This window comes from Gymnoscopelus microlampas (genome assembly GCF_963454915.1).
Source record: "Gymnoscopelus microlampas genome assembly, chromosome: 5".
NCBI lineage: Eukaryota > Metazoa > Chordata > Actinopteri > Myctophiformes > Myctophidae > Gymnoscopelus > Gymnoscopelus microlampas.
In genome coordinates this window covers 43,923,355-43,945,365 of record NC_139942.1, presented here as the reverse complement: position 1 = coordinate 43,945,365, position 22,011 = coordinate 43,923,355, and the positions used below count along the sequence as shown (strand labels likewise).

The following is a 22,011-nucleotide window of genomic DNA, read 5'->3' as shown; positions in this document are numbered from 1 at the left end:
CTGGAGAAGAAGCCATGTTTATTTTGTTATCAAGGCAATGAATCATCAAAACTATTCCCCGGTTGGTCAGACATAACCCGCCATGAATGAAACAAAAACATACATCCATCAACACATAAAAACGTCAGGTATGATGTATGTAATCAAAATCTCAAAAAAATGAACTCTACCATATTATAACAGAACACTGTGAAATTTGTCTTTAAACTAACACAAAATCATACAGCACAACTGTATTTTCATTCTAATCTGAGTGTATAGTGGTCATTCATGAAATCAAACCAAACACCCTTAATGCCAGATTTATACTTGGCTGCTCGGTGCATCGTGCACCAAAAATAGCTGATCACGTTGTGAGCTTGTGGATCTGTTATTTTGGGTACGCGACACTGGCACACAAGTAAGTATAAATCAGGCTTAAGTCCATTTCTCTGGAAAGGAAAAATGGTTCCTTTCCATTAGGTCTGCCTGATAAGTTAACTACAGACGGAGAAGACAACTATAGTATTGCACATACCATCGTAATCTTTCAGACATTTGTACACACTCACAAAAATCACATACCCCCCCCCCCCCCCCCCCACACACACACACACACACACACACTTTGTACAACTAAAATCACTCATTTATTTCAGTGGTTCACTCATTCACTCACTCTCTCTCAATCTCACACACACTCACTCACAAACAAATTCTAAATTCCAATGCTGCTTAGTGCCTAATCCCATGTTACAGTAAACAAAACATTCTTTGCAAATAGAAGGAAAAAAAAGAAAAAAAGAATATGAACATCTTTTTACACTTGAGTTGGAGCACTGACAGACCCTGATCCCGAGCCCAGTGCACTTTGATCCTGCTGAGAGTCCAACTCCATCTCCTGCCTCACCCGAGTGAGTCTGTTGTCCATTTAAAACATAAAATAAACAACCCTGCTCAATTGTATCTAAACTGCCTGTGTACCTATTGCTGAATCTTGAGTTTTAAAAACCAGTCGTGTCCATGTTTGTTTTGGAGTTGTAGATGATGTCGTAGTAGAAGTTGTAGTGGTTGTGGGTTTGAAGCCCACCCACTAAGGTGTTGTTGTATTTTTCACTCAGTAGGTGGCGTTGGTGGGTTCCCTGCCCGAGCTAAAGAGCATCTCGGACTTGGCGTTGATGACGTATGTCAGGAATAGTGATGTTAACAGGATACCAACGCCCACGCCCAGGGTCAGCATCTGGAGGGATGAGGAGAAGAGGGGAAAAGAGGGAGATATGGAGGGGAAAGATAGCCATAGAAAGAAGGGGGAAGACAAGAGATTGAGGAAGAGAGGGGAGAGATGGATGGAGGAGAGACAGAGGAAGAGTCATTCTTCTGCTATTCCGTAGTCTCGCGTAGCCAGACAATCGAATTGTTGATCCCTGCCTGCCGATACGGCTGGTGACATCTAAATTCAATGTAGTGGCTCGACGAGTGGAGAAAATGGCCACAAATCCCATGCCTACTGCTTTGGAAGTCAATCATATCACTGTACCGATTTGAAGGACTGCCCTAGAGTCTTTGCATTGGTTCTCCAATGCAGTTATTTTTTTAAATCTCTGAATTGTTTACACCCGGTTTTATCACATACACAGAATTTAGATGTCACTAGACAAATCGGTAGGTGGAGCTCCACAATCGGCTGGCTACACGAGACGAGCTATTCTGGTGTAAAAGTTGGGGAACCTCGTTTCCCCCAGACAGACAGGAAATCAGACAGCGAGGCTCAGTGGGATTCGACCCACGACCACGTCCTGCAGCAACATGCCAGAGTATAAAGGTCATTACACACCAGCGATGATGCGAATATACGCAAAATTCTGACTTGTTCCGAATAATTAAAAGACGTTTTTTCGCTTCGCCTTTTCGCTCCATGGAAGCTTGCATTGACTTTATAAGGTTTTTTAAAAAAAACGTATTATTCGCATGAAAAATTCGCCCCCGGTGTGTAAGGAGCTTAAGAATTTAAGTTCTGGAAGAGCCACATGGGATAGAGTCTAGCTGATATTAGCAAACTTGCCTACCTCGCTGCCTGAGGCTCTATTCATGCTGAGTTTGACGATGTAAGAGAGGCCATGGTCAACTGTATGCTAATTGGCCATGGCTTCAATGGCTTGGCTATTGTTCTCGCAGAAGTCTGGCCACTATAGACCTTCAGAGTCAGGTACAGTCAGCGGCGAGAGGGGGTGGGGGGGATAACTGCTTCAGTGCCTCTATTGTTTGAAGAAGCTGCTTTTGTTTTGTTTTTTCGTTAAGAGTATGAATTAGCTTTTTTTTTAAATCATGTCGTAGGCCGCATTGGACCCCTCCGCGGGCCGCAAAATGCCCGCAGATCACGAGTTTGACATCGCTGGGATAGACCTTGTTAAAAGTAATACTTGCCTCCAGATCGTTGCTGGCGACGAGGAATACGCGCGCTCGGATGAACTTCCACCGCGACTCCGTCCACGTGGAGTAGTCTTTGGAGCTGTACTCGCTCAGGATGTCGAAGGCCGGCGACACGGCTTTGGAGAGGCGCACCGAGGAGCGCACGCAGTAGCCCTCCGGCTCGGTGATGTTGGATGGAGCCACGCCCTGTACCCACAGGTAGGAATACATCTGGCAGGGAGGGACAAGAGAATTAAAAACAAATACAAAACAAATGAAACCGTTACGGTAACGTCAGAGACGACATGATGTTGACATGACTTACAGCCGTGTCATTCTCCTTCTGACCCTGGCAGTTCTCCCGGGTGATATTAATCACGGTGCCGGTCAGGTTGGCCAGTAAATGCTGGACCAGAACAGTGGGGGTGGAGGTGTGCGACGGGCTGTTCCACACACCCACGTAGTACTCTGGTGGCTCATTCTCTGATAAATAAAGAGACATAGCTTGTCAGAAAGAGACAAAAGCACCAAAACATGTTTCAGCATTTCTCCTACATCCATGGGACATAGGACAGGATAGACCTTCATTGCCATAGAATTACAACAGTGAACAGTCATCATAAGAAAAACACAAAACCGCTTTCTTTGTCTATTCAAAAATAGCAGATATACAAGCTCATAGCAGTGCTATGAGCTTGAAGATCTGCTATTTTTGAAAAAAAAAGAAATTTGTGAAAATCTTTGAATATATATATATATATATTAAAGCGAACATTTGTAACTCAAATCTTTGCTTCTGGGGGTCCCTGGAACAAATACATATCATTTTGGGGGATCCTTGACACGAAAAGAGAACCACTGATATTATAGCAACATAAGTTCTTTCAAAAAACTGTTAGGATTTAGAAGACATTTGTAGAATCGGCCTCAGGTCTTAATGGGTTAACCGAGGGGACGCATGCAGTAGCCTTCCCGGTACATGACACCCGCACACCTTGGAAAATGAAGAATGAAATGGCGATGAAACCCTAGGCTGATTTTTGAAGGTTTGTTTTCTAGTTCAGGTTAAAACAGCGGATAACATTTTTTGAAGGCTGCAGGTGACCTTTTAAGGGAGCGTGTCTATGTTCCCCGGGTTCTATGTTCCCCGCTTACCTAAACCTAACCTTAGTGGGGGAACATAGAACCCGGGGAACATAGGGATGACCCCCCTTATAATACTCCATGATGTAAGCAACACAGCTTCAGCTAATCAAATTAATAATTTGATTTAAGTGTGCCAATGATGTGCATTGACAATATTGTTGCCTACCGTCTATGCAAATTAGCACACCCATGGCTCCGCGCACACCTGAATCAACAACATTATTTTTTGATTTGTTCCAGCTCTGTGTTGCTTTGCTTACTAGCTTGACATATTTTTAATCTGCAGTAATATTTAAACTGAACTGGAAAACAAACGACAACGTCATCCTAGGGTTTCATGCCTCTTTAACACATGTCAAGGACCCCCAAAACGTATTTGGCCACAGACCCCCATCTCAAAATATTTTGTTCCAGGGACCGCAAGAAGCAAAGATTTGAGTTACAAAAGTTGGCTTTAAAAATATATATAAATTCAAAGATTTGCAAAAATGTTCAAGATTTTTCAAATATAGCCAAAGTATAAAACAATGGTTATAGTTCAAATCTAAAATGACACAGATGCGTTCCCGGATTGAATCGGTTAATCTGCAGTAGTATTTAACCTGAACTGGAAAACAAACGACAACGTCATCCTAGGGGTTTCCTGCCCCTTTAACAAGCAGGTCAACTCACTGAGGAGTCTCTGAAGTTCTGGGTGTAACAACGCCTGGAAAAAGGAGTTGTTTGATCGAACTAGGAATCCATACAGCAACTGGGTGACCTGGGAGAGACAAAAGACAGAGAAAGGAGATGGTCATACCTCAAGACCAATCATGGAAACAAAATGCTGTGAAATCACAGAATTGATTACCGTTTGTTCGAATGACTAAAGCTGCATTTTGGTGCTGTGCAGTTATCTCTGTGGCCTGTTGCACAAATTGTTTTCATACTTAAGATTTAAGGTTATATTGAACAGAAGCTATACAGTACGTAAGGACATCTTAAGTGCATTGTAAAAAAGACAATTTTCCCGAAGCATGAAATATTTATTTACATGGATTGGATTCCATTAATTTCAGTACAATTTATGAAGATCAAATTGGGGTTGAATTGAACCTGGTTTGAGATAGTTAATTCAACACCATGATTCTTTTGTAGATTGGCTGAGAGTCAATAGCTTAGATCAGTGGTTCTCAACCAGTGGTTCCAGAGGAGGATCCAGGTGTTCCCCAGCTGAATGGTGGAGAGTTGGTAACCAAATGGACCCTTATATCGATATTTAACTCTTGATGGAATCAATGTCTTGCCACATGGCCTCAGTTTGATCAAGCACTGAATCTTACTATTTGAGGGTCTGCGTTGATGCTGGGAAATTGGGCTTCTAATCCACCGGCCTGCAGGTAGAGAGAACGGGCAACCGTGGTCGCCACCTCCGCCAGTGCCTGGTAAGTAAGCGTAGAAAAGAGATTAGATATCTTTGTAAGGCAAAATATCTGTTCTGCACCAAACAGAAAATATTTTTTAGAAGCAATTAAGATGCTTCATATCTTAACCTTTGTTTTTTTGTTTAGTTTTTTAATCAAGCAGAAATGTTATTATTGCTATTTTCACACAAAAGGTTGAACATTATTTCCACTGTAGTGTTGTGTGAAGCTGGTTAAGAGAGGTTAGGCAATTATAAGTATGTATTCAGGGCCTAATTTCAGTAGAAATTTAATTGAGTACAGTAGAATATATGGACAAAATTGAACTGCATATTTTAAAAAACGTATGCCCTACTGTATATCCTTCGTCGTACAGTACATCTTGCAAAAAATAGCCCATCTACAAGTTTGCGACACGTTGTGAGCTTGCAGATTGGCTACTTAAGCTATTTTTGAATATGTTTTTGTTATTTTGAGAAAAAGTTAGTTATCTTTTGAAAAAATTAAATAAATTCCCCAAATACTAGGGACACATGGGTTAATGTGGGTAAAAGAAGTGGTACCTTGGCTGTGTCCGTGACTGACACAAGCTGTTGCTCTGGGCTCATGTTCGGTGGATACGTCAAATTCAGGTTGGCTGCATTATCATACATGCTCTCATAGTACCTGGGGACACAGGGGAAAAACTATTAAAAATGTGTTTTTGTAATATAACAAAATATCGTAATCTGGAAAAGTCTTTAACCCATTAAGACCTGAGGCCGATTCAACAAATGTCTCCTAAATCCTAACAGTTTTCTGAAACACTTATGTTGCTATAACATCAGTGGTTCTCATGTCTTTTTCATGTCAAGGACCCCCAAATTGATATGTACCGGTATTTGGCCGTGGACAAATGTTCGCAAAAAATATATATATATTGAAAGATCTTTTTTTTTTTTAATATATTTCAAAAATAGCAGATCTACAAGCTCATAGCGCGGCATAGCGGTGCCGTGCTATGAGCTTATAGATCTGCTATTTTTTAATAGCCAAGGTATAAAATAATGGTTTACATGGTTCAAATCTAAAATGACAGATGCTTTTCCCGGTCTTAATGGGTTAATATCAGACAATGAATTGGATGATTTGAAAATAATACAAATAAGAGCTAAAGAAAAAGCCCCATGGTCACCTGTTCTGGAACGAGGACTGGTGCGCGGCGATGACAACGCCAGGGATGGGCCGAGCTCGCAGAAAACGCTGGAAGGACGAGGGTGGGAGAGCCTGAGAGACGGTGGGCTCACCCACTGTGACTGAGGTGTTCAGTGCAGCTTTATAGAGGTTATCCACCAGGCTCTTTACCTGTTATGGAAGGATGTGGAAAAGAATCACTCACACAAAGCTTTGGCTCAATATTATAGTATTATCAATATCACTCAATGCCTGCTGTAAAAATGTACTCAATATACTATTTTCATTGTAAAAGCCTCTGTGATTGAGTACATCCTGGTAGTACTGCTGTCCTTTATTCAAACATATTAATCACTTCAGCCTGATTTAATCTTCGGACGACATTGTCACGCAGCGACAATAGCCGATCTATCGCACTGTGAGCTGGTAGATCTGCCACTTTAGAAAACAAATTGAATATTTTTTCTTTTAATGTTTCACCTATGATGACATGCCCAAAATAGGGATGCCAGGTTGAAAGTTGTTAAGTTGCTTGTAAATCCAGTTTTGGTTTAATATCTGACCCGGTTTTAAGTTTCAGATATGGTTCTAGTACAGTTGGCAACGCTAAAATAATTACACGAGACACTCGTTTGCATTTCAGTGGAAACGCTCTTGCAGTGATGCTCTACAACCAGTGGTTCTCAAAGTTGGGTTCAGGGACCCTCAGAGTTCACTTCATGGACCCTTGCAATCTGTAACTCTGAGAGTGCACAGATGGAACCAAATGGACCCGTAATGGAACCCATTTGGTTCCATTTGTGCACTCCCACTTGAAATTAAAACGTTTGAGAACCACTGCACAACATAGGAAGGAAAACGTTCATACACAGTAACACACACGGCTACAAACCTGCGCATCGACGGTGCCGTTCCTCCTGGACACGGGGTCGGAGTGGAGCCACAGGTTGGGGCCGTTACGAAGACCCACCTTCAAGCAAGAATTGAGAAACCAATGTGAAATATGGTTCATAGAGAGATGGGGTTACATCCGCACAATGGACACTTACATAAAAGAGCAGTGAGTTAAATAAAGAACAAAAGATGTGTGTGTAAGGTGATGTTGAAACCCAATCAGCCTTATTGTTGGTACTCGTTTTACAATAAAAAGACGTTGAGCGGTAAGGCTGGGATTTTACTGCATTAGATTTCTAATCCTGCAGTGACTTATGAATTCGGAATGCAGGATAATGCATGAGGAAAACGTGCACATATTGTGCATATATTCTGTGACCAACATGGCCGCCGTCCGCTACAATGCGTTTCATCGCGACATATACAGTTACATACCTGTCCGACCTCAAGAACCGAGTGAACGTTGTCCAGGTCGATGGGAAACATCTTGTTATCCATCTCATAGACCATCCGTGAGCTACCGATGTAGTCAAAGGCTTCCTGGGGCGAGGAAGAGGAAATTGCTGATTAAGGCCACGTCTATAATAAAAATGTAATAATGCAATGGGAATATTGTGAATGTATGATGGGGGCGTCAAGAGAGGTGTTAAGTCGTAATATCATAGGCTCGAGCCCCATAACCTATCATGTATCCTGCTGCTCATTCACTGTGTGGTGCTCTGGATAACAACACCTCAAAATGGATATGTAACATGAAACTAAGTACAGGAAATGCTGTCCTGAATGCAGGGCTTTGGCAGGCACACCATGGGAAGACGCAACTACATGAAATGGTGAACATGAATCAGGTCAACAGCCTGTTTAATAAGAGCTGTCTGGTAACACGTCTGTGAGTCAGCGTAGGGAAGATAGGTACTACAGTATATCTGCAGGTAGAGTGGGTTAGATTTACAGCTGTAGATCTGACCTTTGCTCTTGACTGTCAAAACTGTCAACACGAAAAGGCACGTACATGTCAACTCACAGACCTTGAGAGCTCAGTCAAGAACCCACCTCTTCTCTTTTTTGGAGGTCTGTTCTTCTAGCTCTACTCTTCCTTCTTGGATTTTTAACTCTCTCCTCTTTTAACTCATAGCTTTCTTGCTTTAATTATTTTTCTAACTCTTATCTCTTGTTTTACATCTTCTAAGCGCTTTTAACTTTCTCTTCTAACTCTTCTTAGCTCTCTAGTTAGCGGTCTTCTTCACGCCCATATACCCCTTTTCTAATCCTCTTGGATCACAGTAAATGATTTGTAGCACTATGGCCCTTCCCCATGTCAAGCTTACTGTTATTGTTTGCTTTCAATGTTGGCAATCTAGGAGCAAGAGCTTATTGTACAGCTGGATCAGAGAGTTGGCTAAAGGCCTAGAGAGGCAGTGGCGTGCACAGACATTTTGAGGGGCAGGTGCTCAGGTGCTTTTTGTTTACTTGGTCTGCTCTTTTTTCCCTCTACACCTATACCTCTTTGCCAAAAATAGCCGATCTACAAGCCCACAGCGCGAGGCGTTGTGGGCTTGTAGATCGGCTATTTTTGGCTAAAGTTCTCCTCAGAAAAGGGATGCTAGGTTTCGAGTGGTTATGGTAAAAAGAAAAATCATATCACATAAAGATTTGGCGGACCCCTGTAGTAACTCTGAGGACCCCCTAGGGGTCCTGGACCCCCTGTTGAAGACCCCTGCTGTAAACTGGAAAACTTTTTTCAAAAGGGCACTTCTGGTCAAGAGGGCAAAGGGCAGGTGCTCTAGCACCACCTAGAGTCTATCTGTGCACGTCCCTGTAGAGAGAGTAACCCGGTGGACGTACTGACCCCCTGAAAGAAAGCATAGAGGATGGTGTGTGGCAGGTCGGCCTCCTCTACGGCGTCCCGCAAGGCGTGGGCAGCGGCCAGCAGAGTGATGAAGCCCGAGACTCCGGACTCTGCACCGGGGGCAACCTCTGAGAAGAATGACCTGCTGTCCAGCTATAGGGGAGGAGAGGAGAAGAAAGAGGTTGGGAGGAGAGGAGAGGAGAGTAAGAAGGGAGGAGGAGAGGAGCAAAGAGGAAAGGGAAGATGGGAGAAGAGAAAAGGACAGAGGGAGACGTCAGGCCAGAAAGGACAGAGGTGACGTCAGGCCAGAAGGTAAGGGAGGGGAATGTCAGGGTGTAGGGAATTAAGTAGTAGGGGGGTAAAGGCGATAGAGGGGGGGGGGGGGGCAAGGAACGGAGCGGAGATGGAAAAGCTGATGAGTGATGATCATATCTGGGTAAGTACTTCAGCTTAACTTGTCGTGGCCTATTTTATGGTTTTATGGTTCCATCAATCAAAAGGTGCCCGTAACATATGCAGGAATGTAGACTCTGTCTGGTCTCTGGGCCTACTCGTACAGCACAAGAAGGGTTTCGCTCCGGTTTCGTATCTACAAAGTAATACCTTGCATGGGTAAAACATTCATGTTAACATGTCCTTTAATTAATTCATAACAGCTCAAACTTCAACTTTGACCACTCAAGATAAATGCTTGGTCACGACTGGCATTCAGAATTTTCTTTAGCTACTTGTATTTTCTAAAACTGCAGAAGGCCCCATCCCGGGGCTCCGCTGGCGCTGGCCTAGCGGTTAAGGCGCATACCACATATAGGCTCTGATGTAGCCTGACAGTGAGTCGCAGGTTCGATGCCCGAGCCCGACGACCTTTGCTGCGTGTCACTCCCTGTCTCTCTCTCAACTGTGTACTATCAATAAAGGCAGAAAACCCCCAAAAATATCAGAAAAAAGGCTGTATGTACAGCTACTAAATATGGAAATATTCGATTAAAATAAAAAATCACTGTTGATAAGACACATATAGGCAGTTTGAGTTACTCACCCTGGCTGCTGCTATGATCACGCTCTCGCCCTCCTTGTGGCCCGTAGCGCTGTTATTTATGGCCTTGGTAGAAGACCACACATTATAGTCGCCCAAAGGATCACACACCATCTCTAATTAGAGAGAGAAACATGGGTTTATTGTCAGACGGGCATAATTCACATGATCACAATAAAAACGAGAATCATACACATATCTATGACTATTGTTGACTCTGAGTGCTTTTGAACACACCAGGAAAATACAAGCTGTATAGCTGTATGAGCGGTCGATTTAAAGCGACAATATACAAGTTTGACACAGTAGCGGCTCTTTTTGGCAGGCAGGACTTCTCTGTGCTTTCAAATCATTTTCCAACGATAACTTTCTTTGGTCGCAACGTCGCAACAGCACGATAAACCAAAATCAACACAACTATAAACCAAAGACTGGAAGAACCCAGCCGGACATAACACAATACTTATATATGCTGCCAAGAAACCAGCGAGAAGACAGCGACAATTACTTTTTTGAAGCAACTCAAAGTGCACCTCCACTAAGGCTGGTAGGATTGGCAGACCCTAACCCTGTGACTATCTCTAACCTAAACCTAAACATTTGACTGGTGGAGCTTGTTGGAGGCCGTACACAGTCAGGAAATAAGTGCTGTCTGAGGATAAATTCAGAGCAAGAGAGTCCCTTAACCGAGACGGCTGGTCACACCAGACCACTCCATGCTCTAGCAGTGGAACCATATTGATATTGATTCACCAGTGGGTGCAATTTGTGCAATATGTGCAAGCTTGAGAATGAAGAGTGTGCATACCTGGGTTAATGCTGAAGCTGAAGTTGATGTCATTGCGTCTCATGCAGGTGGCTGTGTCGGTCACAGCGTGCATGTGGGAGAAGAGCTGCATGGCACACAGCGGGTACTCAGGGGTGCCGTTGTTCATGTTCTGGTTATGCTGCAGGTAGCACTGTGGATGGAGACAAACATTACAGTTGTTTATGTGAGGAAGAGGAAGGCCATTAACCCCAGCCTAAAACAATCCACTTCCTTAAAACCACTTAAGCCCTATGTACTTCATCATACAACAAATAGTGTCATAACAAATAGTGTCAAAATTGTGTCATATCACGAGCTTGGGGATCTGCAGTAACAAATATTTTTGCCTATAATGACATGGCCAAAATAGGGACATCAGGTTTAAAGTGGTTAAACACTTGGAGCCCAAGTCACAGCAAGACAAGTTGGAGGTTTATACCACTAAAGCCGTAATCTAGACCAAAATGTATGTTGTATAGCAGGATAATCGGGGGCAGGATCTCGATTAGAGGAACCGATTATCTGCCCAGATGATCCTGTAGAGTGTGAGGGGTTCACAAATCCAATCTTATACTGTCAGCCAAGAGAGACAAGTATACAAGAGTGGAGCGGAGAGCCGCTTCTGCCTTCATTGTTCTGGCGGGCACGATGCTCGTAATAATATCTTGCAGTGTGTGATGCGAAAAGAAATTAACATCTTTGTGGTGTGTGCTTGTTTGAGATTATAGAGAAGTGCGGGATGCAACCCGATTTCAAAATCGATTCGAAATTTAAAAACAATACACCATTATGTTTGTTTTTTTAGTCTATATAGTCTATAAAGTCTATTTATTTCTATGCTTTTAAATGCTGTTCATGTCTTCAGATCCTTTGATGGTGTCCTACTGTTGGTGTGATTTTATTGATGGTGTCCTACTGTTGGTGTGATTTTATTTCAATTTTTTGACATCTCACGCCAAGCACCTTGAATTGCCTTTGTGTAAGAAATGTGCAACACAAATAAACTTGCCTTGCCTTGCCTTTAAGCCAACAACTGAAACCAAGTGTTGAGGTGAAAGGAAGTTAAAGTAGGTCATGTGAGCTCAGCGGCTTGGTGGTGACAGCTGTAATCAGTATGCAGATAAAGCTGCCTGCCTGTGGTCTGTACACACACACACACCTACCCTAGGATTTGGCTTGCAGAGCCGTGATATGACATGACATATGATTTGAAACATTAACACAGGCCCTGCGTCAACTTTAATTAAGCCCTTGATACTTAGTTGACCGGGGTACCCCACGGCTATGTACTAGATCCTCTAGAATTTCCTTCAACAACAAAAATCTCTTTTTAGGAAAACAGCCGATCCAGAAGCTCACGCTTCGACACGTTGTTGTGAGCTTGTACGTCGGCTATTTCCGCCGAACGTTCACCCAAGAATAGAGACGGCTAGTGTAAGGATGCTTGTGGTTAATATGATGGCAGTGTAATGTAGCTCATCAACAGTAACCAAGCAGTACTTATGTCCAGTATAACAAAATAAAGATTTTATATTTTTCAAAAAGGTGTCTATTCCGATACCATATCGTCCCTTTTTAATAGAGTGATGCTATTGGTCACACTTAACATCTCTTTGTGGGTTCTAGAAGATATTTAACCAATGAAAAGTATAAGAGCTTGTGATTAAATCTCATGATAACTCAGTTAGATCCATTGGAACAGGTTTTTCTTTCCATGATTTCATGACCAGTCATGAAGAAATATTCATGAAGAAAAATCCTGCACACTGACACTGCTCTTGCTCAGCAACATCTATTTTATTCACACGCTAACGGACCTTCATCAAGAGTGTCTTTCCATTTAACCCTGGAAGACCTGGAATGCATCTGTGTCATTTTTAGATTTGAGCCAAAAAGCATTATTTTACACTTTGGCTATTCAAAAATAGCAGATATACAAGCTCATAGCGCGGCACCGAGTGCCGCGCTATGAGCTTGTAGATCTGCTATTTTTGAATAATCGAGAACATGTGTGCAAATCTTTGAATATATATTTTTTCAAGCGAACATTTGTAACTCAAATCTTTGCTACTGGGGGTCCCTGGAACAAAATATTTTGAGATGGGGGTCCTTGGCCAAATACATATACATTTTGGGGTCCTTGACATGAAAAAGTTTGAGCACCACTGACATAGTAACATAAGTTTTTTCAAAAGTAGTCTAAAAACAGACATTTTATAGAATCGGCTTCAGGTCTTAATGGGTTAATGAAATTCAGTTGTTTTGAATATTGTCACTGTCAGGTGTAAACCTTGTATGTCCAACATTATTCCTTTTTTAGCATTTTAAAAACATTTAAAAATAGGGAAAATAGCCGATGCGAAGCATTGTGAGCTTGTAGATCAGCTATTTACACTACTTTTGTGCGACGCTCTTGTATGATTGATGAAGTAGGGCATTCATTAAAAAATAAACATTTGAAATTTGGATAATTTGGAGGCATATAGTTGCCAGACAGCAACGATATACAAGGTTTTCCACTCGACAGCGACAGTATATTGGTGTATATACAGTATGTGTCAGACAGATATACAGGCTTACCTGTTTGATGAATTCGGTCTCATTGTCGTTTTTCAGGGAGAAGACGGGGAAGCCAAACTCCTCGTAGGAGAGCCCGTTTCCACTGGGGTTCCATACCGTGGTGTTACAGTGGGCCAGGCTAGGGTCGTAGCTCTCTGAATAGACACCTACATTGACACATGAGAGGACCCATTGATCAGCAATTAAAAGTGCACATTACTGTCAATGGTGACGCTTCCATCGAGTCAGTTTCCATTACTGTTAATAATGTCAACATATTTCTTTTTACATTGGTTTTGGACATTTCAACTTTGCTGAAGCAATGAACTAAATGAACCACTTAAAAAGGAACTCAAAGTTGACACTTTGAGTCTCTACCGACTCTGACTCTACCGGTCATCAAATTATTGACTTAGGAATGCGACAAAAAATAAATAATCCCCATGAATTCAAGTCTCCATGGGGTGTGTAATCGATAGAAAGAAAGTCATTTTGGGGGTGAAAAATCCCTTTAACCCGCATTTAAATTTGTCAAAAAATCTGACCCGCAGATCAGCTATTTAAGCTTTTTTTTGTGCCTACATTGACATTGCCAAAATAAAGGAACAACAGTTATATTGGTTGTTGTTGCGGTTAACCTTGCTGAAGAAAACTAAAGACAAGGCTGTTAGAAACATATTGGTGACTGGGAAAGGCATTTTTGTTCATCGCAACAGTGTATTATTGGTCGACAGGGTTTGGTGTGATGTGATGCGACTCACCCGTGTTCTCATTGGGACAGGTGGTGTGAGGAGAGAAGCCCTCGGTGGGGTTTGCGCTGGGTGCTATCACGGCAACCCCAGCCACCCTTCTGGGGACGGTCTTCAGCTTCAACATATTGTCCCTGGAGGAGCATGAACCAATGGATCCATTTTAGAATAAGAAATCATTTGGATCTCGGGATCCACCTGGGAACGGACTGGCTCCAATGAGCCAGTCAGCCTGTGATGTCAGCCGTCTATGACATATCTATGTCATATTGCATCCAAAAAAAATTGCAAACGTTTAAAAAATATGCAAAAACAAATGACAGGAGGTCCTAAGTAAGCCTACAGTCAGTGTAGTAGAAGAACGGCATCATGTAGTATTTTAACCGTAGTATGACACAATTGTGTGTGTGTGTGTGTGTGTGTGTGTGTGTGTGTGTGTGTGTGTGTGTGTGTGTGTGTGTGTGTGTGTGTATACCTGGTAAATAACTGGGCCTCCATTATAACCATGTAAGGAGGATTGGGCCCAGTACTCAGGACCCAGTCCAAGTTGTCTGTATCTAACACATGGATCACGCCTACATCACCTGATATAGAGGCTGAAAAACAAAATACAATGGTTCCACATCAGTTCAGGCAGAAACATGAGTGGATGAAGCAATTCAAAATGATAACATGTTGCAGCTGAGTTCAGTACGGCAACGTCTAGTACAGTAAATCATTCCAACCAGTTTCATACTTTTAATGTTACATGCCCAAAGACACTAGAAATTACAAAAATAACAATAGCTAGCTGCCTAAAGTCAAAGACTCTCTGTCAATTTAAAAGACAGTTGTATTTGTAAAATAAAATAAAATCAAATAAATGCCTCGTGGACACAAACCGTAGGCTACATTTGTAATGTCTGTGACAAGTCTACATTCTGGTATAAACTGGAGCATTCCTCTCAAATGTGTGTTTTAACAGTGTTTTTTATTTTGGCCCACGCATCCTTGATTGCGTATACAAATGAAATGAGTCGTGACTCGAGATATATCAGAAACATGGGAGAAGATTACATGCAGAGCTGAGCAACTGTCTTTGGCGACACCCTTTTAAGTGTGTGTGTGTGTGTGTGTGTGTGTGTGTGTGTATGTGTGTATGTGTGTGTGTGTGTGTGTGTGTGTGTGTGTGTGTGTGTGTGTGTGTGTGTGTGTGTGTGTGTGTGTGTGTGTGTGTGTGTGTGTGTGTCTCTGCTATATCACTCACACTGGCAGCCTATCTGATGTGTTGCATTGAGCAGTCTGACACATGGAACTGTGTGGTTGAGTTCTATGTAGATCTTCTGTTCCACGGAGTTACAGGTGACACCTGCAAGGAAGAAACATCATCAGGGTTTGATTCAGACCAAATAAAGGGGGACCCCAGTCACCCCACCCCAGACCAGCTCAGTGGCCTAGCGGACGGTTAGTGTCAGCCCAGACATTGGGAGGTCGGGGTTCGATCCCGGCCGGGTCAGGTCATACCAAAGACTCTAAAAATGGGACCCAATGCGCCTCCCTGCTTGGCACTCAGCATCAAGGGTTAGATTGAGGGGTAAGGCCCTGCGACATAGCGTTGTGTCCAGGGGGTGTACTTGTACATCAAGCTGCAGAAACCTATGGGCCTCATGGCTCGGCAAGGCTTACTTAGGCCTAACAAAAAAATATGTTGGTTTCCGGTTGGCGACCGACCCTATTAAATACGTGCGACCCAGATGATTTTATTGGCATTTGGAGTGAAAATAAAAAAATAAATAAAATTAAGTCAAAATCCGACCGAGTCGATCAAAAACGTCTTACAAAAAATATATTTGGTGCGACCACATTCGCGAAGCTTAATCAAAGTTTTCTTTCGTCTAAAATATCATGTGCGCAAATGTTTTGTTTTACTATTCATGCGTCATTGCGTCATCGCGAGGAGACGGCGGCACATGCACGTCCTCCTCCAGCCATGGAACTGTGTACAATGTCTGTCGTCTGCCCGTGCAAACCACCTCCTAAAATAATTCGATTGACTACTAAAACGTTTGCAGACATAATTAAGGAGGTGAAACAGTGCCGATGTCAGTTTTCATCTGCAGCAGGGAGACATGACCGAGCGGATACATGGACCCACATCTCAGTTGCAAAGAAAAATCACCCCCTGACTGTCGTTGCATATGCTGTTGAAAAAACAACTTTGGCATGGACGGGTGGTCAGAGAGAGAGAGTGTGTGTGCGTGTGTGTGTGTGTGTGTGTGTGTGCGCGCGCGCGCGATGCGATACGTGTGCGCGCACTTCTCACACAGACAGTAGCTGCTCATTCCGGATTATTGGGCTCAGGGTTGCCTCTTATTCCAAATAAATTACTAGGCGCCATCTGAAAAGTCCTTAATGCTGTACACAGCTTCCGACAACAACTCTAAAAGACGTTTAATTACTTAAATTACTTACTGTCGGTTTAATTCATGTGCCGATACAGACGTCTTCGCATCTATCCAGCTGTAGCCTATTAAAGCTCGTTAAGACTCGTCCGAAAGTTTAACAAAGAGTAGTGTAACATTTTTAGTCAGAGGTTAAAACAAGCCAAAACAGTGACATAAGGTGAGCTGAGAGATGAAACAGGGACCCCCTTCTATATTGTATGACATTTTTACTTGGTCTGCTCTTTTTTCCCCTCTACACCTATATACCTCTTTGCCAAAAATAGCAGATCTACAAGCTTGTGAGCTTGTAGATCTGCTATTTTTGGCTTTAGTCCACCTCAGAAATGGGATGCTAGTGGTTAATGTAAAAAATATATCACTCAAAGATTTGGTGGCCCCCCTGTAGTAACTCTGAGGACCCCCTAGGGGTCCCGGACCCCCTGTTGAAGACCCCTGGACTAAAGTGAAAGTGACATAAGGTAAATTTCTCACCTTGAAAACAATTAAATGCAGACATGTCCTTCTATGTGTCTGAATGCGAAAACCTTATTTATTTGTTTTTGCTTTTAGTTCAAATAAGAAAATCATTTTGCATTAAGATAAGATTTTGTTAGTTAAAAAAGATTACCATTTTAATAAATAATAATTTCAATAACTGATCTCAATATGGACCCATAATAAGTTTTGCCAAAATCATGCAGCTCTAACGGCTAACAGCAACAGCCATAACAGCAATGGTATTATGGTACAAATAAATAAATATAAATATAAATAAATGATATAGGCTACAGTAGTAGTATTCTTTTTAAAATTCTTCTTGTTTTTGTAATGACTTTAGGCCTTTCGTTGCATAGTTAGGGCATCAATATTATAGCCATATCATGATATTAGACTGGATATCGTCGTGATTGTGATTTTGGATATTGTACTATTATGATATGGCATAAGTGCTCTTTTCCTGGTTTAATCGTATTGGTACTCTGTATTGGCAAATACACAAAATTAAGTACTTGTACTTGGCCTGAAAAAAATCTAGTTAGAAAATAGAAAATCGGTATCGGTAAAACCGGTATCGGCAGGTCAGACTTTTAAAAAAACGGAAATCGGTATCGCCAAGGATTTTCCAATCGGTGCATCTCTAACTCTACCTCTAAATGTGATATATGGCACTTTATTTTGTATCTTTTACTCAGCTGTTTGTTTCAGTTGTCTGAGTCAGAATGCTTTGGCAGTGTTTCTGGCTAGATGGTTTTGAACCTCCCTGAAGCCGAATATACTGCATGCATAAATGCAACGGATGTGCAATGATAGCGTTTTAAGCAGTAAAGATGTATACTGTATATCAGTAATAGAATGGGCTTCAATGTTAAAGCTCTTAGTTCTGAATTGAGCTCATCTCATACCCTGGGGTAAAATGTTTTGTTTCCTGGTTTAATTCATTCACCAGTCAGTATTCTTGGTTTTCCAGCTCCTCAGGCCATTGGTTAGCCAGTTTGATCCAGGGATAGCCAGTAGCTAAAATATCTGCTTCAAAACACTTTATTACTTGAAGATGTTTGTTTTGTATTAATATTTTTGGTATGTGAGTGATACAGCACTTTACTTTGGTACTTTACTTAGAGTTGAATTAAAACTCAAAAGTATTCAACCAGTGTGTGGACATTCTATTCAAAGTTTTCAATTGTTTATTGTTTGTTGTTTTCAGACACTATTTTGTAAGTGCAGTGTACATGAACCATTTAATGATTTAGAAATTGGTAACTCAGGAAAATATAGAATATATTAAAAAAGAAGCATTATCGATCATTGCCATAGGGAAAAAATAAAAAATAAAAAAAATAAAAAAAACTACCTACCCATCCTTCCCACGAGGAAATAAAATAAAATAAAATTCCTTGCTACCCATCATTCCCACAAAAAAAAATAAAAAAAATAAAAAAAAAATAAATTCCCTACCTACTCAGCCCTAAAATGACAGCCAACCGGAAACCAAAGTTTTTTTTTTTTAGGCCTTACTTACTTACCACCCCAGACATCCAAGTTCTCCTGGAAGGAGTGTGACCCCTTCTTCCTCCTACTCACTTATAGCTAACACAGGAAGTCTGTTCAAACCTTCCCTAAAAATACCCTGGCCCACGCTCTTCCAAGACCTTGACTTGTCTCCCTCCTGGCTCCCAGGGTGTGGAATAAACTCCCTCTTGCAACCATTCCAGGATACATTGTAAACTCACTCTCTATTTTCTGCCATGGTCACCTCTTTAGACACCACATCACCGCCCTAGGACTGCTCTCTCCTTGTATCCCTTTCCCTTTTAAAAATATTAAATGGGATTTTTATGCCTTTATTATAGATAGGACAGTTGGCTGACAGAAATTGGGGAGAGAGATGGGGAGTGACACGCAGCAAAGGCCGTAGGATCGGGACTCAAACCCACGACACGCTGTCAGGCTACATTGTAGCCTAGGTGCCCGGACCACTGCGCCAGCAGTCCGGGCCCTTGTACCCCTTTTTGAGCACTTTTTGATAGATGCTAGACCGTAATGCAGATGCTAAGCTGGCTACCTTTTACCTGTGTTGTTAGTATTTGTAGTTGTTTTGCTTGACCTCAAGTTATTAGACAGCATGTTGTTTATATAATGCTAGCAGGTTTTATGTTTACTAGGTGTCCTAGTTTCTTTGCATCAATTTGCACTCTACTTACTGTGTGTGACTAATAACCCTGTTGATTGTTGACTAGGGTTCATGCTGCTCTGGATAAGAGTGTGTATATATACTAAATTTGTTATCTAAATTGTAATTGTTGTATTTGATGAGTCCGCATCAGCTACCTGACACTCATGACTAACCCAAATAAATTGCACGCCAACACAAATTGGCCTTGTTGTTCCTCCTCTTGGATTTTAGTTCCCGGTTCAATTCCCGGTTGGATTCCCGGGCTCCCCCCGGAGTTAGTGTCGAAAGTGTCTTTGAGCAAGACGCTGAACCCCTAATTGCTCCCGATGAGCAGGTTGGTGACTTGCATGGTTTCCTCCGCCCATCGGTGTGTGAATGTGTGTGTGAATGGGTGAATGTAATGCACAATCATTGTAAAGCGTCTTGGATAATGGCGCGATATATAAATACACCATTTACTAATATTCATAGCTGACCTTTATGGAGTTATTATGGATGGAGTTAACAGTAAGTAACCAAAGGCCCTGGCTCCATCAGTAAATAATATGGCTTTTATGTGTGAAATACAGCACGAGTCCTAATGTTTACTTGCTAGTGACAAAATAGTTGTGTCAAAGTAGGAACGGAGCCCAACAAAGAAAATACATTACAAAAGACAATTTAACAGGCTAGTTTCATGTCTACCCTTACCTAGCCTTGGAACAAGACTATCACATATGTATTTTATCGATTTTGACATTTGCATATCGAAACGAAAGTAAAAGTCAGACTCTATAAAATACATCTATAATAGTCTTGATCCAAGGCTAACCCTTACCATACCTGCCTTAAATCATCTTTAAATATATATATTTTTTTAAAGACTATACAGAAAGGACAAAGAGATTATACAACAATAAAACAACTGAGCCTTGAGTGCCAAAACATTAAAGATCTGTGTGAAGCTGTGCAATTAACACAAGTAAAACCAAACCGCACAGTAAATAACCACTACTTTCACACCTTTTTGTTATAGATATACACATCCACCAACTGGTCCTTAGTAATAACTTCTATAATATTCATGTTTTGATGTTATGAATGCCACGGTTCAGTTCCATAAGCCACTGTGTGTGTGTGGGGTAATCACGAGTGGTCACGCTGACATTCACTGGTGCTGGAGGGGAAGAAGTCATCCAAGCAGAAGTCATGGTGGAAAAAAGTAACTAAGTACATGTACTCAAGTACTGTACTTAAGTGTAATTTTAAGGTATTTTTTACTTTACTTGAGTATTTACATTTTTGATACTTTATACTTATAAATATTATATTTTTACTCCACTACAATTATTTGACAGCTTTAGTTACTAGTTACTTTGCAGATTTTGATTATTAAGACAAAACATACAACTATGCCTTATTTTATACTTAAGCTATTTTCAAGAGTTTTTATACATTTTGAAACCTGAAATGGGACTTTCTGCATAATTAGTACTTTTACTTTCGGTACGATTGGACGAAAATACTTTTGTACTTTCACTCAAGTAAAATGTGAATGCAGAAATTTTAATAGTAACTATATTGTGGTATTGGTACTTTTACTTAAGTAAAAAAAATGGAGTACTTCTTCCACCATTGCATCCAAGTCACATACATACCGCAAAGCATCTATCATTTTAGATTTTAGGGTTGGCTACTCAAAAACAGAAGATATACAAGCTCACAGCACGTCACAAAAGCGAGCTTGTACATCTGCTATTTTTGAACATTTTTGAAAAATGTTGAATCCTTTTGAATCACGAAAAAGTGTGAGAACTACAGTGATTTAGAAGGCATTTGTAGAATGGGCCTCAGGTCTTTTAAGGGTTAAAGCACATGATGAGATCATGGTTCACTATGACTGTTTGAATATGTCTCCATAGTATTAATATGCAACATGTAACTTCAAAAGAACAGATCTGTTACTAGTTGCTAGCAGAGTCACAGTCAGTCAGCTAGCATAGCATCCAGTCAGCCTCCCTCCCAATCATGATGAATAATAATGATTCAAAAAAAGCAAAAAACGCCACAAAAACTGGCACATAGTCATAGAAATGAACAAACGTGTAGCTTCGCTAATTCAAACATAACGACTTACCGTCGAAAAGCCAATATATGATGAAAAATAGGCTCCATTTGGGCGATAATAGCTGATCCATCTTCCTGGTTGAGAAACAATACAACTCACAGGAAGTGTCACACGAGACATCCTCCGGGTTATGTGGTTCCGTAGGCACTGAAACATGATGAACTTCAATCTGGTGTTTGTACTTGATCCCTTTTTGGCCCGTACATCTACATAAAGGTTCAGATTTCAACTATAAAGTGCTTAACCCATGGCCACGGATGTTAAAATTTACATCGGGTGGGTCTAAGTAATTGTATCTTCCGTATTGTTCAATAAAAAACATTTTAATCCGATTGGTGGCCATTTTCTCCGTATTACCTTTACACAATCCCTATTGGTTGGGAGGTGTATTGCACTCTGATACAGTATAACTCTAGGAGAAAATGGCCAACGATTGGATTAAAATGCTTTTATTGAACAATATGGATGATACGGGTATCTATGACGGCCCGTACATAATTATAACATCCGTGGCCATGGGGTAAGCACTTTATATTTGAAGTCTGAACCTTTATGTAGATGTACAGTCCGTAAATGGAGAAAGTGCAAACACCAGGTTGAAGTTCATCCATGACGGTCGTGACAGACGACCGTCGTGTGATCCATGGCTAGTGGTTCCGGTACTTCAAACAATAAGTTCTTTTTTTAGATTTCATCAAAACGGCAGCTTGAACAGCACGATTTAACTAGATTTGTTTGAGTTGTCATTTATTTTCCTTTTCTATTTGATAAAGCAAGTAAGCCATTACACATTTTCTTCTTT

General features: G+C 41.3%; 1 protein-coding gene across 1 annotated transcript; it reads right to left on the bottom strand.

Annotated features, from left to right (window-relative positions):
• ncstn (nicastrin) lies at nucleotides 1–21,308 on the bottom strand. Its single transcript, XM_084057828.1, has 17 exons — nucleotides 21,219–21,308; nucleotides 15,252–15,353; nucleotides 14,481–14,601; nucleotides 14,018–14,139; nucleotides 13,278–13,423; nucleotides 10,698–10,848; nucleotides 9,893–10,005; nucleotides 8,854–9,006; nucleotides 7,440–7,544; nucleotides 7,003–7,080; nucleotides 6,112–6,281; nucleotides 5,501–5,603; nucleotides 4,857–4,955; nucleotides 4,207–4,294; nucleotides 2,714–2,871; nucleotides 2,404–2,619; nucleotides 1–1,219 (listed from the first exon to the last, which is right to left on the bottom strand). The coding sequence occupies exons 1-17, from the start codon at nucleotides 21,277–21,279 to the stop codon at nucleotides 1,097–1,099; spliced, it is 2,109 nt and encodes a 702-aa protein (XP_083913954.1). The 5' UTR covers nucleotides 21,280–21,308; the 3' UTR covers nucleotides 1–1,096.
• Nucleotides 21,309–22,011: the final 703 nt, after the last annotated feature.